This window comes from Paracoccidioides lutzii, assembly GCF_000150705.2.
Source record: "Paracoccidioides lutzii Pb01 unplaced genomic scaffold supercont2.24, whole genome shotgun sequence".
NCBI lineage: Eukaryota > Fungi > Ascomycota > Eurotiomycetes > Onygenales > Ajellomycetaceae > Paracoccidioides > Paracoccidioides lutzii.
In genome coordinates, this window is record NW_015440970.1 from 398697 (window position 1) to 421920 (window position 23224).

Here is a 23224-nt window from a genome sequence, read left to right on the forward strand (position 1 = left end):
ACACTTCATGACCACAATCTTCGACAACGGGTTGATTCTAAGTAGTACATACATGTATGCAGGAAGATGCAGCATCGTTCGAGGTCTTCAACAGCCTTCTCCGTAGAATCCAGTTAGCCACTGGTTGTGGGACCAGTGTACATCCGCTGAATATCTCGAAAACCGTCATGTAGTTCCCAAATGAAACCAACCTACGTCTTACTAATGCCCTTTGAGTTTTTTTTTGATAATCACTCTTTTCTTGACGGAGAAGCATGAAGCTTGAAATAAGCCAGTATATTAACAACGGAGTTAAATGTTCAAACAGCTTAAATAATAAAAGATGTTTTTATTGTTGTAAAGAAAGATAGAGACAAAGGGATATAGCTGATAGATTATTGCTTGCCAGAAGGGCAAAGGAGGACATGAGGGCCGTTAGCAGAACATTAAATTTTTACAGAGAAAAAACTGGCTTCAGATGTAACTTGTTCAAGACAGATTTGAACATTCGAAGGGAGATTAACGAAGAAAAGGAGAGGAAGGGGAGATATAACTGAGGATTCAAGCACTCAACGCCGCGCCACAGATGGTGATGGCACAACATCAAATATCTCATTCCTCCACGTCATATGGACACCACCACTCTGATCCCCAGACCGAACAGCCTCCACGGCTCCCCTCCCTTCCTCATGCCAAATCGGCATAACACTCGCCGGTGTATACACATCCTTGAACACTCCTTCTCGACGTGCATCAACGCCAACTCGCACATAGACATCCGGGTCCATTTTCGGCGTAATGCTCGTCAACACAGCTCTGACAAACGTAGCCAGGCTCTTCGGGCTTGCGATCCTTGTCGCTCGTAGACGTTCGCGGGCAAACACAAGTTCGCGATTGAGGATATGTGCTCCTGCAACTATTTGTTCGGCGATTTTTCTCTCGAGAACGCGGCGAACCATGTGTTTGAGGAATGGCCTGAGGACCCACCACATAAAGGACCAAGAGCCCCGGCGTACTGTGTAATCGAGTTTATGGATGTGAACGCGGACGCCACGGAGTGCGATTAGTCGCTCGATGTGATCGCGGCCAATCTCGATGTCAAGGGAGATGTCGATGCCGCGTTCGTCAAGTGCGAAGCTGGCAATTCCCTCGTCACTGAAGTAGGGGATAAAGGAGGGCGTGCGAACACGGATCCAGTAACCGAAATCTTTCGCACTTATATTTAGGCCATTCGTTGTTATGGTAACTGTAGTTTTTGCGCTTGTAGTCACTTCTTTAGAATGTGTTTTCCGGACCTCCACATCATTGTGGGTTGTGGTGAGAATTCTCCATGGGAAGAAGGAGGAACCGTGAAAGGAGTGGCCTGGTTCCAGAACGACGTTCTCAAGGAGTAAATCCATGTTGGGCGCCGAGACTTCTAGTCTTGGAATTGGAATACGCTGAATGGAACGGATCAACGTAGGTAGGAAAACATTGAGGGCATCTTCTGAAACCCTAGGGGCTTTCTCGTTGAAGGCTCGGGATAAGTTGCTACCAAGCTTTTTGATGGCAGAGAGGAATTTGGCTACCGTTTGATCTTTCGGCACTGAAGCCAAGGCACGACGTAATTGCTTTAGAAAAGCATTAATATCCTGGCGAAAGGTAGAATCCAAACCGATGTCGCTAGATTTTTGTTTCAGAACTTCAAATGTCTCATCTGCCGAATCATAGAAGACAGGGTCCATCATAAGACCGTAGATCGAGTCCCCAATATCTTGTAGCAAGGATTCAAGTTCAGGATCTTCCTCAAAATGTTTAACCACAACATTGAATTTACTTTCCACAAGCCTCCATTCGTCGCGGTCACCGAAGGATTCAAGGAACCTCCACAAGCTTCGCATGCCTTGTTTGAGTTCGGCATTTGGCTCAAAATCTTCATCCGCAGCACTGACCGTTTCATCCAGTACGCGGGAATATGTAACCCCGTAGCGCTTAATTAATTGAGTGATTGTGGATACAGAGCTCGCATAGTCTTTTCTTTCGCGAAGGTTTAGAACTGCTCTCTTCATCCTGTAGAGTAACGTATTCTTGTATGAACCAAACACAGTCCCCTCCACACTGTGCACAGCAGCCTTCCCAGTCTCACCCACAACTTCCCCCGCAACTCTGGAGACATTTTCTAGCCCTTCGTTTATATGCTCGGAAGACGGTGCTTCGTTTGTCTCTGAACTACTAGGTTTGAGGTTAGCTCTCTCTTCGTCTGTAGGTTGTACTTCTACCGCAGCTTCCGCGGCTGATAACGACAGCGCAGATGCAGTATCCGCAAATATCATTCGTCCAATGGTAGCCAAATCGTCGACTAAGCGGCGGAAGTCGGCGTTGATGAGTAATAGGCTAAAGACCGTTCGTATACACTCACGAGCTAAAATTGAGGTATCAGCAGAATCGACCAGTGGTTTGAGCAATCATGGAAAAAACATTGTTGAATTACCGGCGGTGGCATCTGCATGGGCCTTTGATTGTGATGTCCTGGATGCCAGACTCTCGGTATCGAGCAAAACTTTCGACTTAGACAGCATCCAAATGGCATCTTGTAGCTGATTTTCGCCATTCCTCTCTCGCAAAAGGTCGATAAATAGACGTATACAGATTTTAACGTCCGTAGTAAGTTCACGACTAGTGTTCCCAACAGCAAGGGGTCCGGGGTTGAGGAGGCTAGATGCCAGGAGAACTCGGAGGTTGGAGACGATCTGGTTTGTTGATGGCATAAAACCACTGGAAAGGGCCTTGATCATCTGGTAGGAATGCAGTTTTTCGTGCAGCTGACGCTGCAGGACCGTGTCGTCGTCATAACCACGGGGATGTTGAGGAAGAAGAGGCCGGGTTTCGCCGGCGGCAGCATTCCTCGGTTTGCAACAGGACCCCATGGCTGCTGCCATTTTGACGACAAGCAGGTAAGAATTGAGACTACCAGGAGATCAATGGCCAGTTAGCAAGCATTTAGACCGGACTGTCACAGTGGTAGCCTGGTTGCAAAGAAGATGGAGTTGGGCGGCGAGCACTGGGAGGCCGATGGATGATGCCGGATGGAGGAAGTTGGCAGTTGGAGATAAACGAGCTAACTACGTCGTAGGCAAAGATGGTCAGAAACGTCAGCCAAGACTAAGAGCGAGATCTTCCAAACTACAAACTACGCTCATGCGTATTGTATTTTTGCCTCACCAACACTCAAACCAACCTCCAAATGCTTCTGAGAATATCGCAGGCTCCTGGTTCCAAGTATACAGTCGATGTCGGTTCAAAGGATATCTCCCTGTTTTCTTGGGAGCGCATTCAAATGATACCGTGTTCAATTTCCTTAGCCTAAATTCTACACGCAGCAGACTTCATCTTATATCAGAGTCTCCCTCACAATATTAATGTTTGATAGACATTGCTCCGGACCAATGTCTGCTTGATACATGGTACGCTGTGTCAAAGAACCTTTCATAGGCAAGGGGTTATATATCCGGACGAACCCGGCAATTGTTCATGTATCACGAATTGACCTACCTATAAACGGATCTCTCTATAGTGCTCTCTGCAGAAACTAATAGGCTAGCTGGTTGTAAAGCTACTTCTAAGCCTGTGAAGGCTATTTTCCTTCCGCGACTGGTATCCTGAGTGATCGTATTGTCGTGCAAAGGACGAAGTCTTCTATAGAGAATTGGGCAATTAGGCGGCCTTAAATTGCTCCGCATAATAATGCAATTAACATCACCTCCTGATTATGAAGAAATCAGCTATCATCAGAATATCTTAAAGAAAAAATGAAAATGAAAAAAAAAAAAAAAAAAAAAAAAAAAAGAAGAAAAGAAGTCTGCCACTACATTAATGGCTTTTGTCCAGGATTGATAGAAGGGGAAAATATGCCTGGGCAAGGAGGAACATAATGCTCGCTATCGAAAAAGCCGTTCTGCACCTGCGTAGCGGATATCCAGCATCGGACCAGAAAGGCGGCAGTTGAGGGACATTGCATGGTGGCAAGATTACCATCAGTATAAAGTGCCCCAGTTGCGGTTCGTCTCCATGAATCCTCTCAATCTCCATCAATAAGCAGGATACCCGGCCCCTCAACACTGTGTCGTCGTGGTGAATGGCCCTTCGACCACGAGCGCACGTAAGAAAGAGGCAACAGATTGCGTCATTGCGCATTTCTGCCATTATCATGGGGAACCGGGCATATTCATGGATGTACTGTGCATCTAAATTTGCGTAAACATAGATATTGTCCTCGCGAGGATGTCCTGATAAACATCCGGACCCTCAGCGCCCATATCAGAGTTTAATGTGGGCGTGTGCTGGTACCAGCAAATGAGTGCCAGTTTGGGCGCTGTTCGTGCAACTGAGGAGAAAGCTTTAAAAGGCGTTGTGCGTGATGGGCACTTGAGATTTGTCCGCAGTACTCATGATGCTATGCGAGGTGGTGAGACTGACATGCTCGTTGTTTTTCCCCCCTTTGTTTGTGACAATGGAGAATATTTCACGATGACGGTGGAGCGGGACCTAAAAATGAAAATTTGACATTGATGATAAGTTTGATTGAAATCTTTTTTCTTATTTTGAGACTCTTCTTGAAAGCGCCGAATCCTGGAAACTACTCTCTAGTCGTTGACCACTGTGACGAACTCGCTAAAAGAGGAGAGATATTTAGGTCGTGTGCCCGAGCCACACATCGGGACACAGTTATCAAACGGTCCAACCACTCGCCACAATTGGAGGGTTTGGATTTACGAGATCTAGGGTTTGCATGAGGAACAGAGGAGTCAACAGAGTCAACACCTTTCAACATCATCATGCGCATTAGCACCAAGCATTGGAAGCGGTGTCAAGATGATTTCATTGGTTTGTCTCATTGACATCCTATGTCTCTCTGTCGCAGATACTTTCAGGCCTCCGCACACAGGGAACCGCAGACTGTGCTTTGGATTGAACGTGACATCTCATTTCCCAGCAGTTTAGTTTTCCCATTGACCAAGGATTGTTTAAAAATTAAGGGGGAAAAGCGCCTGCGTGGCCCAGCTTTAGCCTTTCGGAGCCCTTGAGCCATGCCCGATTATGCACTGCGTGGCTAGGGAATGGCGGGAGAATTAATGGACCAATGACACTTGGTCTGAATGACAAGTCAATTCTGGGGTAACATTTTCCTGGACTTCTTTTTCCTTTCTTTTTCCTTTCTTTTTCCTTTCTTTTTCTTTTCTTTTACCTTTCTTCTCCCCCCCTCCCCCCTGCAGGGTTATGATACGGTTTGCCAGGAGTCGGGGAACAATCTGCACTTGACGCTGCTCTCATAGTAGCCATCTGACCAGGAGGACTGACTACCTGTTCCAGCCACCTCTTGTTCAGTTCCCGCTCCCTTCATTCATCGAGTCCTCAGTCTCTTTCCAGGCGCACAGGCTCACAACCTTGGCTTCGAGGCTTCTAGCTTACCGTCCAGACGGTGGAACTTGGCACCCGGCCCTTGGCAATCGCGTGCGACAAGGCCCCAAGAGTGCCACCTGCGAATGGCGGCGAGCGAAGGGAGCGAATGGGGGGGGTGTCCCCTTGGCTAGGGACGAACTAAGGGCAGTCGCTTGCGACGAAGTGCGTATTAACTTCATCCATTCATGTTGGCTCCAACCACCAGCAGCCGAATTTCACATGTAATATAGCTCCGTTTTATGGCTGTTTTCCTTTTTTGTTGACCAGAGAATCCTGTCACGCGATTCACCAAAAGAAGGAAAAAAGCTCCGTACTCTGGTTAGCATATCGGGTGATACCGTTACCATGCAGGCGCTGACCTTAGTTAGCTAGTAAAAAGCTAAGATGACAAAAGAACGGGTTCTTCTTTTTGGTCTGGTTTGACTTTCCTTGGACCCAGAATCTTTACACAGATGCACACCCGTGGTTCGAGGACTTATCGGTCTCTGTTCCAGAATTTTTTATGACCCACAAGGCACCCCGAGAGCAGCGAGTGTCGGAGCATGCGAAGGAATGATGACTGGCAACTACAAACACAATAATAATGGGATGATACTGCTGCAGGTAGGATGTTCAACTGTTTTGGAGCTCGAGTTTGAAACATGGATCACGACCAATCTCCTGTTGATTTTAATTGCTGGAAAATTGCCGTTAGCAAAGGATAACCGCAGCTGAAAAAGCGCGCCGTCCCCCGATTTCCCGTCCTAGATTTGCTAGCCTTTGAGGCCGTATCCTTGCTTATTGAGCTAGAGAGCTCAAGTCCCAAAAAAAAAAAAAAAAAAAAAAAAAAACCTTTCCGTATAGAAATAAAGGAAAATACAGCCTCAAGAATAATAGATTTTTAATAGGGGACGGAAAGAAAGAAAAATATACTCCAAAGCGTCGTAGTTAGTAGTTGTGTATACGGGAGTAGCATATAGCAACGCGTCACATCAGACTCCGCACACATTTCCAGACATCCGAACAATGCCTCTTTAACTCTATCTCAAACCAGGACAGCTCAGCCCGCAGTTATTCGCCAATCAAATCAACACTTTCAGCTGCCAGAATGCTTCATGGCTGAGATGGGCAGAGTGTCGTTCCTCACATGTGTCAGGATAAATCAAAAATTAATCTGTCTTCGGAATATGTTCCACGGCTTGTCGCATCAACCCAGCAAAGTTCCTGCTCTGATTATTACTGCTGTTCCTCCCTCTTCCTCCTCCAAGCCCCTTGGTGGTTATTTGTCTTGTCCACCAAGGATAACTAGAGAGTAATAGTTTATGTACATGAAGCTGCGAATTGCGCCCTGTTTGAGCAACCCCTCCACCCAACCCGACATTGCCCGACATCGGCTTGATCCTCCCCCCCCCTTATTGATTTGTCCCCAGTGCAATTCCTCAGCTTCTGGTCGATCCCTAGGTATTGGTGAGTTTGGCTGATCTAACGGGCGGGTACAAGGAATATGTTGCTTACCTTTTCCCCCTTGGACTGATGTTGGCCCGTATACATAAGCATTCGTGTTGCAGCAGCAGCAGCGGCAGCTACTACAGCAACCCTTTCAGTTCCTGCAGCTCCTTTAACACCCCCAACGCTCACCATCACCACTTCGACAATTCCTTCAGTTCTTGCCGCGCACTTTTCCTCTCTTCTCCAACATCTCCACTCTCTGTACATGTCCCCAAGAGCTTTACTACCTCAGTTCTCCCTGCATCCAACTCTCCCAACCTGCCCGCAATGAGTCATTCCATCCCCCGGTTTCACCAGCGCAATTGCGTCCATTCGTCAGCGGCTACAAGTGCACCAACGCCTACGTAAGCTCCTAATACCATCCTGCTGTTCTGCTAACTACTCTCCGGTTGAGATTCATCATTAATTTCCCTGCATCTTTCATGTCCTGGTTTGGCTGGTTACTTTCTCCGCTAACGGAAGAGCTATGTTGTCGATGACACAAAACAGAGATGGCTCACACGACACCGCAAACCCGGGCTATATCCGCAAATACCTTGGAACATACGGCCTTACTCCTCCCCGTGTGGAGAGCTACGAGACCCAAAAGGCTAGATGTATGCTATGAGATATTGTTTGGGCTGTGCGTTTGCATTGCGTGAGATGGCCCCGTTGGCTAATTTGCGCTCTGTAACTTCACAGGTCTGAGGCAGTTGGCTCTTAAATCTACATCTATCGACAAGTTCCTCTATCTCAGCACTATACGCAAGAACAACGTTCATCTTTTCTATCGTTTGGTTGTAGATCACCTAAAGGTCTGTAACAGATAGTAGCATTCAACTAGCCGTTCAGCATGCAGTTGGGGCAATTTTGGCTGATTGGCTGCAATCCCCTCCTTATAGGAACTTACACCTTTGATATACACTCCTGTCGTGGGTGAAGCTTGTCAGAGATGGTCAGAAATATACCAGGGACCTGAAGGTGAACAATGTTTAACCCAAATTTCTTTTACCTCCAACTATGACATTGTTCTTCATTTTCTCTTCCCGAATCTTGCAACTCACAACACATTTGAATTTTAGGAATGTACATCAGTTATGAAGATAGAGGCAACATTGCAGCTGTCATTCAAAATTGGCCACAGCCACATGTCGAAATAACTTGTATCACGGACGGCTCCAGAATCCTGGGTCTCGGAGACCTTGGCATAAACGGCATGGGTATACCAATTGGAAAACTTGCGCTATACACTGCCTGCGCTGGTATCAGGCCAGAGGCAACCCTGCCCCTGACCCTGGATTTGGGGACGAGCAATAAGGCTTTGAGAGAAAACCCGCTGTATATGGGTAGTCGTCGCGACAAGGTCACTCCAGAACAGGAATTGGAATTTATGGATGAGTTGATGACTGCCCTGACGGAGAAATGGCCTGGGTAAGAGAAAACCTAAATTGTTTGAGCCGTGGTTAAGTAACGTTTTATTTGCTAAATAAATGAGACATGCACAGAATTGTCATTCAATTTGAAGACTTCAAGAACCCTTTCCCTGCCCTCGAGCGTTACCGCCACAGATACACTTGCTTCAACGATGATATCCAGGGAACTGGAGCTGTCATTCTTGCCGGTGTCATAAACGCCGTGAAGCAATCAGGCATCCCAACGAGGAAGCACAAGGCCGTCTTCCTGGGAGCCGGAAGCGCTGGTGTAGGCGTCGCGAAGCAGATAGTCGACTTCTTCATGTACGAGGGGATGACAGAAGACGAAGCCAAAGCCTGCTTCTACCTCGTCGACACAAAGGGTCTCGTCACGGCAGATCGCGGCGACAAACTTGCCCCGCACAAGGTCTACTTCGCCCGCACAGATAATCACGGCCTCCAACTAAAGACCCTAAGCGAAGTAGTCGAGCACGTCAAACCGACCATGCTAATGGGCCTCTCAACACTAGGCGGCGTCTTCACCCCTCAAATCCTCAAAAAAATGTCCACCTACAACAAACGCCCCATTATCTTCCCCCTCTCCAACCCCTCCGCAAACTCGGAATGCGACTTCGAATCCGCAATAACGCACACAGACGGCACAGCCCTCTTCGCCTCCGGCTCCCCCTTCCAACCATTCTCCTTCAAAAATTCCGCCGGCCAGACAAAAACCTACTACCCAGGCCAGGGAAACAACATGTACGTTTTCCCAGGCATAGGTCTGGGAACCATCCTCTCCAAAGCAGTTGAGGTAACCGATTCAATGATCTATGCCTCTGCGCAAGCTCTCGCCAACACTCTTACGCCCGAGGAACTGGACCATGGCCTGCTGTACCCGGACCTCACGCGGATCCGTGAAGTTAGTGTCGTTGTTGCTAGGGGTGTGATACGGGCGGCGCAGGAGGCGAATGTGGATCGTGAGAAGGGTATTAGGGAACTTAGTGATGAGGATTTGGATAGTTGGATTAAGTCGAAGATGTACGCGCCCCATTCGGAGGTTGCGTCGTTGGAGAGGGAGGTGGGGATTTTGTTGTCGTCTATTGGGAGACCGAGTAATGGGGAGAGTGTGTTCGACGGAGATGCGAATGATAAAGGGGCTAAGTTGTGAAGGGGATTGATAGCCCCTCATCTCTGATCCTTTTTCATTCTATCACCTGTATTTCTCTGCTGCAGGTCCTCTACATGAGGTCAGTCTGCTGTGCATCCTCCCTTTTATTTTGCATGTCCTGTGAATAAGCTTCACATGCATGATCGATTCCTCTTGTTCGTTTGCTATTTTATTTTGGTTATTCCTCATTGCCCTATTCTCTTCAGCATTCAATTCTGGCGCGTGCTTTCATTTGCTATCTTTATACCTCGCATAAAAAAGAGACAGACGGGGGTATGTTCCTGGATTTTTGTTTATACCTTTTGCAAAACAAGACTTTTTGTAAAGTTAATAGATTTGGTTATCTTCATTGAGGTTGCAAGAAGGGAATATGACTTCCTCTCTTTTTCATTTTATTTATTTACTGTTGCTTGAGGTGGCAGTGCTTAACCATTCAGCTGATGTTTCTTTTCTACTTGACATGCACTCTTTCTTCAACAACTGCATTACTGGGCATGGTATGCCTTCATCAATGATACTGAATAGCCGATACCAATATCTATCCCCCAATGTGTCTCGGAAAGCAGTACACACCTAGTGAGGGGTCACTTCATCCATTTTCATTCCGCACATACCGTGCCATTTTTCTTGAGATATAAAAAAGGATCGTGTCTACCCCTCAATCACTCTGCGATCGCTTCCTGGAATAGCAACCAGTTAATCATCTGAAAATGACAAAGAAGGTATTATTTCCCCCCCCAAATTCTTCCGCGCACAGGGGTTCTCTTAATGATTTTTTTTTTTTTTTTTTTTTTTTTTTTTTTTTTGAACCGTCCCTCGGTGAGGTTGTTAGTGTGGTTTTGTTGATCTCGATGCTGCACAAGCCAACCTATGATCGTACCATACCTAACTAACAACAAGCAGTCAAAACTGGATCATTCGGTTGAAGATTACGGGTTTCGAAGCTGGTGGAACCTTCAGGTGGAGCATCACAGGCAGATCTAGATAAGCAGCCGGGTAAAACTGTGCTCCTTCTTCGGCTCTTTCAGGAGGTTTGATGCCAATCTGATTTAGCGAAGTAATTAGCTAGTCAATGACAGGTGGAGAGGGGGGCAAATTAAATGCTCTCTTTCATATGAGAACAAAAACAATTTCTTTCTATTTCTGCTTTTTGATATATTTCAAGACAACAAATTAGGCGACTTAACTTGATTGACTATGACTGTTTATATAGTAGTTATGTTAACTTCCTCTTCCCTCCTATCCTGTCCTAGTTAAACTATAACAAGATCATATCCAATGGTAATTCGGCTGTCAATGACTGCGTCTTCGCTTCCGATTGCTTTAAATTTATCATTTACCGAATGCCGATTCGGCTGCATACGGCTATCCAAAGCCCGTTCGTTTGTCCTAGCCCCAAAATAATAATAATAATAAAAAAAAAAAAAAAAAAAAAAGAAGTGGGAACAAACCAACCATTTCTCGCTTGCTCCGATACTCGCAGTGGTGGCAAAAAGAAACGAACATGCTTAGAATTTCAAGTTTAGTTCTGTTGAAAATCCGGAACTTATCTAAATTCTTTTTCAACGAAATTTGCTGTGTTTTGATTGGGTGTCTGTCATCCATCTTTTACCCTCTCTCTCCCCCACCCAACCCCGCCAAAACCAGCTTCCATCCAGAGGGAGAAAGCTTCCAGAATACTTCGTTCGACCCGAGGCCGACCCCATGGATATCGGTGAGTGATCGGCCCTGGGGTTCTCCGGGGAGCGGAATGCTTGGCATGCTTAGCCGGGGGCCTCGAGAAGTTTCATTCATTGTTCCATTGTTTGTATACAATGTTGCGCAGGATATTCACAAAGTTTGAGATTCATTTTCTTTCTTTCATTTGCCCCGTGCCATTTCTGTACTCACCCTGCTACAATTAGATGGATATCGTGCGCCTCTCAAGCAACTTAAAGCAACTTCCAACCCGTGTTCTGCTACCCCCCAAACCAACCCCGACCAGGAGCAGAAGAGTTGCAAAAATATCAAAATTCCTCCATCATTAATTAATGCCATATATATCATTCTCCAACCTGCCTCCCCCCCCACCCCCCCCTTCTCCTTACCAAAATCATTAAGTAAAGAATGAAGAAACCACGGTCCACAGGTAAATGTAAACAATAAACGCCCAACGTCGACACAGAAATTAGAAACCCAGTCCCACCATAGGTGAAAAGGTGAAAAGGGGAAAACATACAAGATTAAGCAAAACACAAGGAGAAACCAGCGCTCCTCCCACCCCCCAAAAAAGGCCCGCAAACCTTAACCTATTATCGACGAAGAACTTCCAGCGACGCCAATTCCGCACCACCACACATATGTTCTGTATATAAAAACAAAACCCAGGTACATACATATTAGTGCTGTTCCTAACTCCCAGTGTCGCAACCAAAAAAAAAAAAAAAAAACCCACGAGCAAGCCTTAACTCATTAATTAAACCCCACCACCCATCAACCCCTTCTCCTTGCAACCTTCAAAGAACTGTGCAAGGCTAGGAATGACATACCAGAGCTTCCTCACCCAAACAAAATGAAAATGAAAAGAAAACGAAAGATTGAAAGAAGAAGATACCTAGATCCATTCACCCCATCCAAAAATACATAAAATACCACTAACCCCGTTTTCGTCTTTTCCCGCTTCTTAATTCCTCTGCGCTTCCGGATCCACCGTTGACGGACGTATATGAACCGCCGCAGCCGAAACGGGCTCTTCATCAACAGTCTGCTCAGCATCGAGCGCATTCATCTCCTCCTCCGTCGCATTATAGCGATTAAAGAGAAGCCAGAATCCGATGCCGGCGATGAAGCTTGCGACCGCGAGACCGGTGTACGTCCACTAAACACGATTTTGGTGAAGGGGTTAGTCAGCCAGAGGGAACTACTGTTTAAGGTAGAGTTTTTGCATGTTTGGTGTTTCTTCTTCTTCTTCTTCTTCTTCTTCTTCTTCTTCTTCTTCTTCTTCTTTTTTAGAGATAGTACTTACGATAAGTTTCGGGTCCTTAGCCGTCGGCGACAGCGCCATGGCCAAGGCAGCTCCAAACGCAATTGTAAGCATGTACATAGCCATGACGAACGACTTCATGGAGGGCGGTGCTTTGGTGTAGGCGTATTCGAGCCCCGTGACGCTTGCAAAAATCTCTGAAAGGCCGATGAAGAGGTATGCGGGAGTTTGCACGGCGACGTGGACGCGGTTGGGTAAGGAGCCGTTCTCACTTGCGGGGCATGACCTGGGTGCGTTGTAGCAGGGGGGTGAGTAATAGATGACGCGCTGGACGATGGCTGCGTAGGCCATTGCGAGAGATGCGAAGATGAAGCCCGTTGTTATGCGGGAGACGGGCTTGAAGGCGATTCCTAAAACGGGTATGGTTAGCTGTATTTATGTTTATAATGGGGCTTTTGAGGGCGGATTTTCTGGTAACATACGAAATCTTCTGAGGAGCGGATAGATTAGCCGGTCGCAAATGGGGATGAAGATTATGATAGTCAGGGGATCGATGTTTTGCATGATATCGTTTGGGACGCCGTGGAGCTCCATGGTGCCGGCTTGGGAGACGAAGTTGTTGATCATTTGTTGGTAGCAAACCCAGTAGATGGGGTAGTAGCTGGCCATCATTTGTCAGTCCAAGAATAGGATGCAGGACAAGAGAAGGTACGGTGTCAGTTGCATGAACGTGAAGTTTACAGAAACACTTTACAAGCAACAATCGCCCGTTTCATTTCTGCGACGAATTGGTCATCCCACTCAATACTATACTTCCCACCATGCTCATCCTGGTAAGAGCGCTTCGCAGCTTCCATGTTGCCCTTGTTCATCAATCCGATCCACAGTGCTTTGAAGGCGTGAGTAATAACAGAATCCTTAGGAGGCCTTACGACATAGTTCTTTTTGCCCATGATCAGGACGCCAAATCCAATAATGAACATGCAAAGGGGTAACAAATAGGCTGCCCAGAAATCTACGTTGAGTTCAAGCTCGGTGGTAGCAATGGCGGATAAAGAACCAACGTTGATACAGAAATAGAATATCATGTCTGGAGGTGGATTGATTAGACAAACCCTGATATGCCATTGATCACGGCTGGGAGGATCGAGAAACTCACAAACACGTTGAACCGTCAAAGAGGGATCAACAATGACCCGTTCTCCAGATTTCAGCGTTTTAACCCATGGTTTGTGCGCCTTGATCTGCTCACCGATCAAGGGAGAGATGTTGGCTTTGATACCCCCTGTTCCTAGACCTATGATAATCATCGCTGCCACCAAGCCACCCAATGCAGCGCCATTTTCAATCGCGATGGGAAGAGAAGTCAAGAGCAGGATGGTAAGCCCAAGAATGTATGTCAGTGAGAAAATTACAATGGTGTTGTATTTTCCGAGATATTGATCAGCGACGACAGCCCCGATTACGGGAGTAACGTAGCACCAGAACTTGATGTTTTGTTAGTGACTTCAAGACTTGAGGGAAATCTCAGAAGATACGTACCTGAAAGAAGCTGCTCAGCCCGGTGGCGCGAGCTTGTCCAAAGCCTTGTCGGATTATACGATTAGCATAATTCTTTTATGTGGAGTGGGAAACACGGGCTGGCAAGCCTACCTATCGCGCCGGGGACTTCACTGGGTCCTTTATAAGGATTTTGTATGTAATTCTATAACCAGGAGTAAGCGCTTATCGTTATATGTTCTTTCACGAAAATTCTACCACCCGTTCCCTTCTTCAGAACGGGGAGAAAACCATCTTGTAAGAAAACTGAGCAAATACTTGAAAGGGGCCGCTGAGGCCGTAGTATGCGAATCGCTCACATAGCTCGACGACAGCGACCAAGAAGGCAGACCAAGGCAGCTTCTCGGGGACCTTGCGCAAGTCCTTCAGCTCTTCTTCGGTTGGTGGATCCGAGGCGTCGGAATCAGAAGTTTCTTGCTGGGCAGTGAGCGAGTCCTCCTTGGATCTAGATTCAGTTGGTGGTGGCACGTCACCGCCTGCGAGGTCTCCGTTCTGAGGGACTCGAGGTACAACTTCTGTCGCGTGCACGCTGTGATGAATGGGTTAGATTCATTGTCGAACAGATTTTCTATTTATATGCAGTATTTTCGCACGACGGGCTTTTTCCGGCGCTGGAAGTGCGATGTCGTAAACTGGTAGTTTCCTTGAACTTACGTTGCTAGATCTGTGACTTTATCCGCCATGTTTGACGGTTGGAGATGCGCGAACAGTTTGTGATATTGCTAAGCGGAGCAGGAGTAAAAGGACTACAGAACCGTAGTTGACGGGTGACGAGGAAGAGAAGTGAAGCGGGACAAAGGTGTTTAACATGTGGTTATAGAGAAGGATGGAGTTTAGATGGAGGGAGAAGTGAATGAGAAGTGAATGACCTTGGGGATTTCGATATTGTAGCGGAGAACCAAAACAAATAAAATTTGTCCGACTCTTCCGGGCGGACAAAGTGTCCCGGGTACTTGAGGAAGAACAAAGTGGTACACAAGAGTTGCCTAGAGTTTGTATGCAACGGGCAGGTTCCCAATCTACTTCTCTCCGGTAGCTATCTCTGCATTTCCGCAAACCGAGGAAACAGGAAAGTCAATCAGAAGGCTGGTGTGGGAGGTGACGCTGCAAACTGAAGGGGATCCGTGGTACGACCTGCATTTAGATGCTAGTTATGGGGATGGGGGGACTGCTATTGGTACGCATATACTCACGCAGTGAGTTACACAACATAAAACATCTTGAGTCTGTCTCTTTTGAGCGGAGGCAAATTCCACCGTTGAATGCCAAAGCCGATATTCCCGCCATCGTTGACATCTCATATCATCATTTCAGCTCTCGGACAAGAGAGGAATTCCGCAGGCAAATGCTAGAAATACAACAGCATTAGCCCTAGATCTGTGAATAGATCCTTCATATCCATAGTAGGGATCACTTGATTACTTCCATCGGGTTCTCACAACCGAGAAGAGATCGTGCGTCATAAGTAAAATAGACATTCCACGGACCAAAAATGTTAACATGTAGTAAAAGTAACACATCCATGTGGAAGAGGGACAGCCACCCACGCACTCCGGTTGTACCCCAACTAATCGTCAGCTTCTCAATCAATCGAGCGTGCCGTGTAGCCCTATGATGTAATAAGTTGTGAAAATCCGGGGAGAAAGTTTCCAAGAAGCTTTCCAGGTCGAAATAAGGTGTGTCACGTGATATTGCTAGAGGGCGGGCTGAAGGTTAATTCGACTTAATGAAAGGTTGGGCAGTCAAAAAGTCGCTGCTCTCTTCTAACCTTGGGAACATGACCGGTGTCATGAACCTCCTTGAGGCATTTCTTGGTATCCAACCAAGCGCACGTCGAAATACCACAAATATTTAGTTTGCTCTGGCGGGGGAACATTTCTCTATTCCCGTTTGTGACAGAATGACAGGATGAGCACTCGCGATAATGTACATTAAATTAAAAACATAGTGCAATATTCAAAATGCCCCATGCCATATTCGCCTTTCCCATATCATCACATTCGAGGGTTCCGAAGTAACGTTCCTCCCACTTCCATCCTCGATCCCCAGTCAGCTTCCCGACGGGTTTATAATCCCCATATTATATTCCGAATTGTCATTCTCAACTGACGACGGATAATGGCTAGGAGGTGCAGGATGTTTTACAACCTGCCCCTGACTTGGGAGGAATCCCTGATTGACTGCCCCGCATGACGCGCACGTAAATTCGATCTTGAAATTCGTAACAACCTTGGGTGGACTGCTGCTAATCGTTTGGTGACCTCGCTGGTGGTTCTGGGGAGGAGCAACCTGGCCGGGGGTAGGGAGACTGCTGGAATTTCGATTCTCGTGGAGAGTGGGGCTGGTATTTAAGAGGGATGAGGAGGGGATTGGGGGAACGACGGGGACACGAGGGAGGGTATTTGGACCCGGATGTCGATGATGTTGATATTGATCTTGTTGCATCGCAACTGGTGGCCGCTGAAATTCATCATCAGAATCGATAGTCATCGGCAAAATGGACTGGCTGTGCAACCAGTCGTCAGCATTGTGGCGGTGCAAACCGGTAATATTGTCATTGTTTGACATTCCGGTCGTCATCGGCAGTGTCGGGGCGGAAGTAGCGAGATATTTTGGGCGCTTGGGCTTGAGCATCTCCAGCTGCAATAAGGCCCGGTGTGCCTGCCTAGGTGAGATATCACTGCCATAATATCGTTTGATAGCAGCCACAACCTCCTCGGCGGAAACTTTGGTATTCGTGTCGAAGAACTTGGGGATTTCTTTCATGAGAAATCTAAGACGCGACTTTTGGGAGCGCTGAATGGAATTACTTGGAGTGGCACCATCGAGCGCACTTTGGCAAGTGTGAACATCATTGATGGCGGTTACATATGTGTAGTTTTTGTTGGTGCGACAGATGGCGCGGAATGGGCAACCAGGGGTTGAGCGGCATCGTAGAGTGACGCTCTTTTTGTTGCTGCGGAGGACGCCGAGATCCCAGCGGCCTCTCATTGAAACAGCCCGCACGAATGATTTGAAAGATTCAAGTGATTCGAATACTTGTTTCCTTTGAAGTCCTGTGCACATTTCCTCCATTCTGAGAGGGTTTCAACACAGGAGTTTTAAACCTTGATGTGGGGAACCATGCCAGAAGCTCAAACAATGCATGGTTGTTCCGCTATTGCAGATCGCATATGCCCTAAACATAAAGTCAGCCATCTTGATTTGAGTTTGATCCATTAACTGTACAACATACTGTCCACTGGTCCCTCTAGAAGACAAGTGCTATTATGAACAACCGCAGATCACGAGGGTCATTGCGATGCTGGAGAGATATACAGGAAATTTTAGTGCTGAACCAAAGAAACAGCGAAATGAATGAATATATATATACGATAAATTTCCCTGCACAGGGCACTTCCATCTACCGCCGAAACAACAATACTTTCATGGCCTGCGATTGGGTGACTGGTCATCAAAGAACCTGAACAGCCGACAAATTGAAGCCTTCGAGGGCAAGTTGCGGTTGCGCAGATCAGAGTCCAGCCTAACCTAACTAAGTTAGTTAACTTAGATCAAAGTAATCAATTGCGCTAGATCGTATCTGGACGGGGGGGGCTTGGCGTTCTTTTATCCTTTCAAGCTCGGTTTCAACTCAAGAATCGCATCTTTCAATATACAGAGAGTAAGACGGAGTATGAGTCTTTAGCAGCTACACTCAACTACCACCATCTTATCTTCGGGGGAATTCATAAACTTTTTTGTGTGTTGAAATGGAGTCCTATACATTACTCGATCAAATTGATGAAGGTGCGCATTTGCCAAAATCATATGTTCCTCTTTCTCTACCCAGCTCTATAGACACTTGCTCCAGCTAAAATACTGACACCCTCTTTCTTATGCAGATGCGCTCCATAAATGGCGCCTTCTAAACGTCGAAGAGAAACCTTTCAAACGAATCACGAAGCGGCTGCTAACTCCTATCTCCTTCATATCCGCTCCCTCTACATTGTTTCCGACTCCCCCTCCCGAAGGCGCAGATCCAGACGCAGCAGCAGCCAAAGCTGAAACGGACAAACAAAAGAAACTGGAAGACTGGCACCAATTCCACGAAGACATAACACTCGATTTTGCTGCTTTCGAAAGCAGCCTTGCTAGAATCCAATTTCTTCTCGCAAGCAATGAGAAGGAGCGGAAACGTTACGCGGCCGAAAAGCTGCGAATTCAGTCCACGGCACAGGCTATCAAGGATAATACGGCTGAATTGAGAGTGCAGCTGGAAGAAGCACAAAGAACTCTTGCACTACGTAAGACCTACGATGACCTGGCGGAAAAGATTACGTCGAATCGATTGCTCCGGCCCAGAGAGGACCAGGAAGCAAATCTTCAGAAGCTACATGCGGAAATTGCACAACTAGAACAGGAAAGCAAAGAATATGCTCAGACATGGGGGGAGCGTAGAGAGCAATTCGGTAGAATCGTTGAGGAAGGAATGAATCTTCGACGGCTAATTAGGGATGAGAAGGAGGAAGTGGAGAGGAGAGAGGGTATGGAGGAAGGCGAGGATGGTGACGAAGGCGATGCTGGTTCTAAGGGGAAAGGTAGCGCGGTGGGAACCCCAAAGCAGGATCAAGACAGCGGAACTCCTTCGCATGCTGTCCATGAAGATTCGGGTCTCATCCCACCTGCGAACAATATCGAGAAACATCGACTAGTTGGGACTGGCGGCACGACACCACTGCGGCAAGCGATGAGTGCGTCGACGATTGATGGAAAGCCGCCCATGCAGGAACTGGAAGATGAGAATATGATGGATGAAGGGGAGGTTACGGGGGATGAGTCGGTGCCGCCAGAGACAACAGCTAGTGGAACAAGGTCTGGACCAAGAACTGCGGAGACTTCACAGGATGGGAGGCTGGGAGACAGGATGGATATCACTTAGCAAACTAGTTTGACGACTGTTCAGAAACCTATACACTTATCCTGTTTTAACTTACTTCTTGGGTGAAGGCCATATGTAATGGCCGTGCTATGTATGGTATTTCAAGAGGCATTTATACTTTCTTGATGCATTTACCTCTAGAACTTTCAGGCATTGTTTTATCGAAATGTGAGACCAGAAATCTCATAATAAAATGCTTTTATACTCATTAAAAGGTCATTGTCGTGTACAAAAAAAAGTTGCATAAATAACCCAGCAGGTGTTCCTCGCTAAGATCCATCCACCTTAACTCCAGGATTACCGGTAGTTTTAGGCTTTGGGATTCACCCAGACCCTGATTTCCTTGAAGGCCGTAGCCATTGAGGTTCCTATGCTCTTGATGATGGACCATATATGGGTGGGAATATACGTCATGAGAAAAAGAATCGAAAAGCCAATATACCAAAGAACTTTACCAGTGAGTCCAAAAATCCCGCCCATAATTTTATAAGTTAGCTCTCCAAAATTGACGATTATATCGCAGATTTTAAGGGGTAACGAGATAAATATCACCCTCAACACGTCGCAGAACCCATTCCAGATGTCAATAAGGCTAACGTTGCGGAAGAAGGAGATCACAGCACTAAAGGCGGTGTGAAGGAGTGAGGCAACTTTCTGAAAAAAGTTCGATGTCAACTTCGCAGCTGATGATAGAACCAGCCATATCCACTGAGACACGCAGACGACGATTTTCGGTATCTCCTTTGTACATACTCTCCAAATATGCTTCGGCAGGAACTGCGTGAGAAATTTCCACATGCTCTTCGACATGCTTGATATCGCTTTAGGAACTCGTTTAATTCCGGACCACATGGACTTCGCGGCCTTCTTCATCCTGGCTGGAGTCTGTAGTGCCTGATGCTTGATCCAAGGGAGCAATCCCTTTCTATTCTCCCAACACCACTTGCAACCTTTCGACAGAGGCCTGACAAATAGGTGCTTAGGGGTCGTCCAAATGAAGAATTTCGGAACCTGGTAAACGAAGAAGGCTACAAATTCATAAATGTACTTGAGTGCCGCTTTCGCTTTTATCATAGACGCCTCGTGCGCAGTCCGCCATCGCTTCCATCCACCTCCTCGCCGAACGGGGAGATAGTCGACGACATGTCTGTGTCCATTTTCTGCTGCCAAACGCAGTGCAAGCTTGCCGTCTGGTGCGATCTTGGAATCGTCGCATTGGTATGTTTCCATGAACATTTTGACGAGCGGGAGATTTCCAAGTGCAGCAGCCAGTTGTAGAGGGGTTCGTTTAATCGGGGCCCGCCCAGTGGGCAACTCATAGAACCCCTGAAATTGGAGTTAACCTGATGCTTTCGCGGCATTCCCAAGGGTTGGATGACTAAATAATCCCCCCCCGACTGCCAAAACTATATCGGTGGATGCTGCCATTAGTTGTGATGTCATCAAGAGTATTACCAGGAGAGTGGTGGTGGTGGTGGTGGTGTGGGGGGGAACTATCCGAGATAGAAGGGTAATACTTACTGCGATGGCGTACTGATCTGGCTCAGCGCCGAAATCAATCAGCTCTTGTATTGTTCGTGTGCTTCGTGTCTTCACGGCGGCCAGCAACGGAGACATGCCATCTAGGTTAATTGTATTAGCGGTAATCAGGTTTTCCGATAATAGCCAGGACATAGTCTCATTCTTTCCGAGATAAATAGAGCTGAAAAGAAGCCGGACGATGGCTACCGCGATGAATGACAACTCGTCTATCGTTACGTCGCTTACAAAGACAAAATTGTGAGCACCCGATAATATGATCTTCGACAATCGTTGATGTTCGTCTAGCAATAGGTCTTTGACAATGATAGGATCGATTTCAGGTCCATCGGTCGACTTCAGGAATCCTTTGAGGAATGTCTGGACTTTGTTTTCGTCATCTTGCTCAATTTCTTGTTCGACATATGGTGGGAGGTCATTTTCATTCTCCACGTATAGCGGAAGCTGGTCAACTTGAGGTACATAGAGAGGCGCGCGGCACTTCGTGAAGGCGCTCATGTTAAAGTTGCAGGGAGCAAGCTAAGTATGTACTTCGTTAAGACCACTTGGAGGAGTCGGATAGAGGCCTAAATGTCGAAGTTTCAGCACCAGAAATATCAGAGATCGTCCCGCGATAGCTGGGCAGATGGATTGATATAAGGCTCTGCATCTTGAGAGTTTAACCTCTGCCAGTTAGGCAGCATCAGAAAAAGCCAAATGCTTCTTTCTGCTGGTTGTCATGCCAGGTTGTTTGGGGCCTTGGGGCTGGAGGCTGAGTAAATCTCACGTAGTTAATTGTCCGCTGCCAGGGTTATTGGCAGTGCCATTCCTTCCAGCCTAAACTGGCGTAGCAGCTAAATAGTTAAATAGGGGGTGTTTTCCAATAATAACCAGTGTCCGGAGAAGCACTTGGTTGTAAAGAGAATAGGATGTCGAATAACAAAGCGTGCATCTCGCAAGACAAAATGAAAACTCTCCTCAGATCTTCTACCTAAATATATAAGTTAACTGTCACGGCTTTTTTTTCGAAAGTTTAGATTACTAGGGCACCTCCAAAGAATGTTTATATTGGAAACTTCTGGGATCTCTGCCTCGGCTTGATTGAATCAGCCAGTAATAATTATATTTAGACGAGAGGCTGTAGGTTCAACGCCTATTAAAATCATCGATTATATCTCTCACCCTATTACATTCCCAAAACCCTGAAAACAAGTTCTGTGAAAATAAATCAACGGAGTCCGCTAACATGGATTAAGTTAGTTTTACTCTCGTCATCGATCGTTGATCGTTGATCATAACTAAACTACGTCGTATAACTATCGTTTATCGTATAGCTGACGTATCTCTCCATACAAGGACTATTTTCTAGGCGCCAGTTAACTACCGAACAATAGCTTCAACCGTTATCCGTGACATTCACATGCTTTTTCTCACATACAATAACTGCATCTGTTATTTCTCATACTTGAGCAGTTCAATTCCTGATACCATCATTTGCCTCGTGAGACTCCTCAGTAGAGGCATGGTAGCTTATAAGCTGGTAATTCGTTGAAGGACCGGTAGGGTTTGCCCATCGCTGTGGATCGCATAGACTGGAGTTACACTATTACCACCCCACACAGCAAGAAAACCCGTGCATCTCAGAGCTAGTTCCCCCAAAAATCCAGTTGAGAGTGCAAAATGTTGCATTTACAGGTTTGAAGCAGTCAAACCGAGAAATATATTCGACACAGAATCAGAGCAGCTCATGATATCTCCCTTATGGCCGTCTTAGCCCGCGCAATAGCCTCCTTCGCCGCATCGATCTCGCTCACATTACTTTCCATTCCTTTCTTTCCTTCTTCAACCTAAATTATAAAACAGTGGTTAGAATGTTGGAAGTTACGGACAAATCTCATCCACATGCTATATCTCCCAGGGTGCCGTGAACGGGAGCCAGTGGACGTGGACGCGGGAAAATACGAGGCGAGAAGAGCTAACCAGCAAATCATTGAGCTTATCAACAGCGTCGGATATATTATCCTTCATCTTCGGAAGAATTCTTTTCGTCTCTTCTAGAGCTTGGCGCTTGTTCTCAAGTTAGAATTTTAACCTCTATACGTTGCAAAAGGAAAGAGGGTAATGGCATCACAGTCCCAACAGCCATACCTCTTGTTTAAGAATATATTCCCGATTCCCGTCCTCATCTTCAGTCGGCTTCTGAGCCTCAAGCATTTTGATTCGCTCTCCCTGCTCCTTCAGTTCCCGGTGATATGAGGCTTCTTCCTTTACTAGGCGATTAACCGCCAGGGTTGCAATCGTGAGGGGTGTCCGAGGAGGCATTCTATCCAGCTCTGCTTTATGTTCTTGTACTTGTGAGATGGTACGATTTTGGACCTGGAGGTCGAAATAGCTATTAGAAAATTCTGAAACGCATCACTTTCGCACGCATAGTTGAAAGATGTCTGATGGAGTGTCACCGTGCGACTTAAATATGGAAGAGAAAGATAAAAGAAATGAAACCATGTCAATACATGTAAAACAGAATTCGAATACAAGCCGAAAAATGGATTCGAATTGTCAGCGAGAGAAAATTCAGTATTCCAAAAGTAAAAAGGCAAAATATACATGTCCAATGGAAACTTAACATAAAAAGCTATTTTAAAACATAGATAGCTGTGGTAACAAGTCAAATCCCCACGGTACTCAAGACAGGAGGAAGAAATGAGTGGTAGTTTCCTGGGCCACGGAAGGACTTATTCAAGGAAGAGATATTAAATGGAAAAAAATAGAATGAAAACACACCTCTTTATTTAGAT

General features: G+C 46.4%; 8 protein-coding genes across 8 annotated transcripts; 3 read left to right on the forward strand and 5 right to left on the reverse strand.

Moving 5' to 3' along the window:
* Nucleotides 1-548: 548 nt before the first annotated feature.
* PAAG_07535 (hypothetical protein) lies at nt 549-2897 on the reverse strand (the record flags this gene model as incomplete). The annotated part of the gene is made up of 2 exons (XM_002790630.2): nt 549-2380; nt 2450-2897. The coding sequence occupies 2 exons, from the start codon at nt 2895-2897 to the stop codon at nt 549-551; spliced, it is 2280 nt and encodes a 759-aa protein (XP_002790676.1).
* Nucleotides 2898-4311: 1414 nt separating this feature from the next.
* PAAG_07536 (hypothetical protein) lies at nt 4312-5974 on the forward strand (the record flags this gene model as incomplete). The annotated part of the gene is made up of 4 exons (XM_002790631.2): nt 4312-4423; nt 4995-5133; nt 5292-5580; nt 5858-5974. 4 exons carry the CDS (start codon nt 4312-4314, stop codon nt 5972-5974), a joined length of 657 nt encoding a protein of 218 aa, XP_002790677.2.
* A 1199-nt stretch (nt 5975-7173) lies between these two features.
* On the forward strand, nt 7174-9465 carry PAAG_07537 (malic enzyme; the record flags this gene model as incomplete). Its single annotated transcript, XM_002790632.1, has 6 exons — nt 7174-7250; nt 7396-7502; nt 7588-7700; nt 7788-7866; nt 7968-8316; nt 8391-9465. The coding sequence occupies 6 exons, from the start codon at nt 7174-7176 to the stop codon at nt 9463-9465; spliced, it is 1800 nt and encodes a 599-aa protein (XP_002790678.1).
* A 903-nt stretch (nt 9466-10368) lies between these two features.
* PAAG_07538 (hypothetical protein) lies at nt 10369-11226 on the reverse strand (the record flags this gene model as incomplete). Its single annotated transcript, XM_015846251.1, has 3 exons — nt 10369-10509; nt 10731-10854; nt 11078-11226. The coding sequence occupies 3 exons, from the start codon at nt 11224-11226 to the stop codon at nt 10369-10371; spliced, it is 414 nt and encodes a 137-aa protein (XP_015700686.1).
* A 901-nt stretch (nt 11227-12127) lies between these two features.
* Nucleotides 12128-14670, reverse strand: PAAG_07539 (peptide transporter PTR2; the record flags this gene model as incomplete). The annotated part of the gene is made up of 9 exons (XM_015846252.1): nt 12128-12322; nt 12470-12837; nt 12910-13088; nt 13169-13517; nt 13587-13914; nt 13970-14013; nt 14081-14132; nt 14246-14516; nt 14642-14670. 9 exons carry the CDS (start codon nt 14668-14670, stop codon nt 12128-12130), a joined length of 1815 nt encoding a protein of 604 aa, XP_015700687.1.
* A 3069-nt stretch (nt 14671-17739) lies between these two features.
* PAAG_07541 (hypothetical protein) lies at nt 17740-18908 on the forward strand (the record flags this gene model as incomplete). Its single annotated transcript, XM_002790636.2, has 2 exons — nt 17740-17776; nt 17872-18908. The coding sequence occupies 2 exons, from the start codon at nt 17740-17742 to the stop codon at nt 18906-18908; spliced, it is 1074 nt and encodes a 357-aa protein (XP_002790682.1).
* A 309-nt stretch (nt 18909-19217) lies between these two features.
* On the reverse strand, nt 19218-20945 carry PAAG_07542 (hypothetical protein; the record flags this gene model as incomplete). Its single annotated transcript, XM_002790637.1, has 2 exons — nt 19218-20234; nt 20430-20945. The coding sequence occupies 2 exons, from the start codon at nt 20943-20945 to the stop codon at nt 19218-19220; spliced, it is 1533 nt and encodes a 510-aa protein (XP_002790683.1).
* Nucleotides 20946-22171: 1226 nt separating this feature from the next.
* PAAG_07543 (hypothetical protein) lies at nt 22172-22748 on the reverse strand (the record flags this gene model as incomplete). Its single annotated transcript, XM_002790638.2, has 3 exons — nt 22172-22273; nt 22407-22493; nt 22575-22748. The coding sequence occupies 3 exons, from the start codon at nt 22746-22748 to the stop codon at nt 22172-22174; spliced, it is 363 nt and encodes a 120-aa protein (XP_002790684.1).
* Nucleotides 22749-23224: the final 476 nt, after the last annotated feature.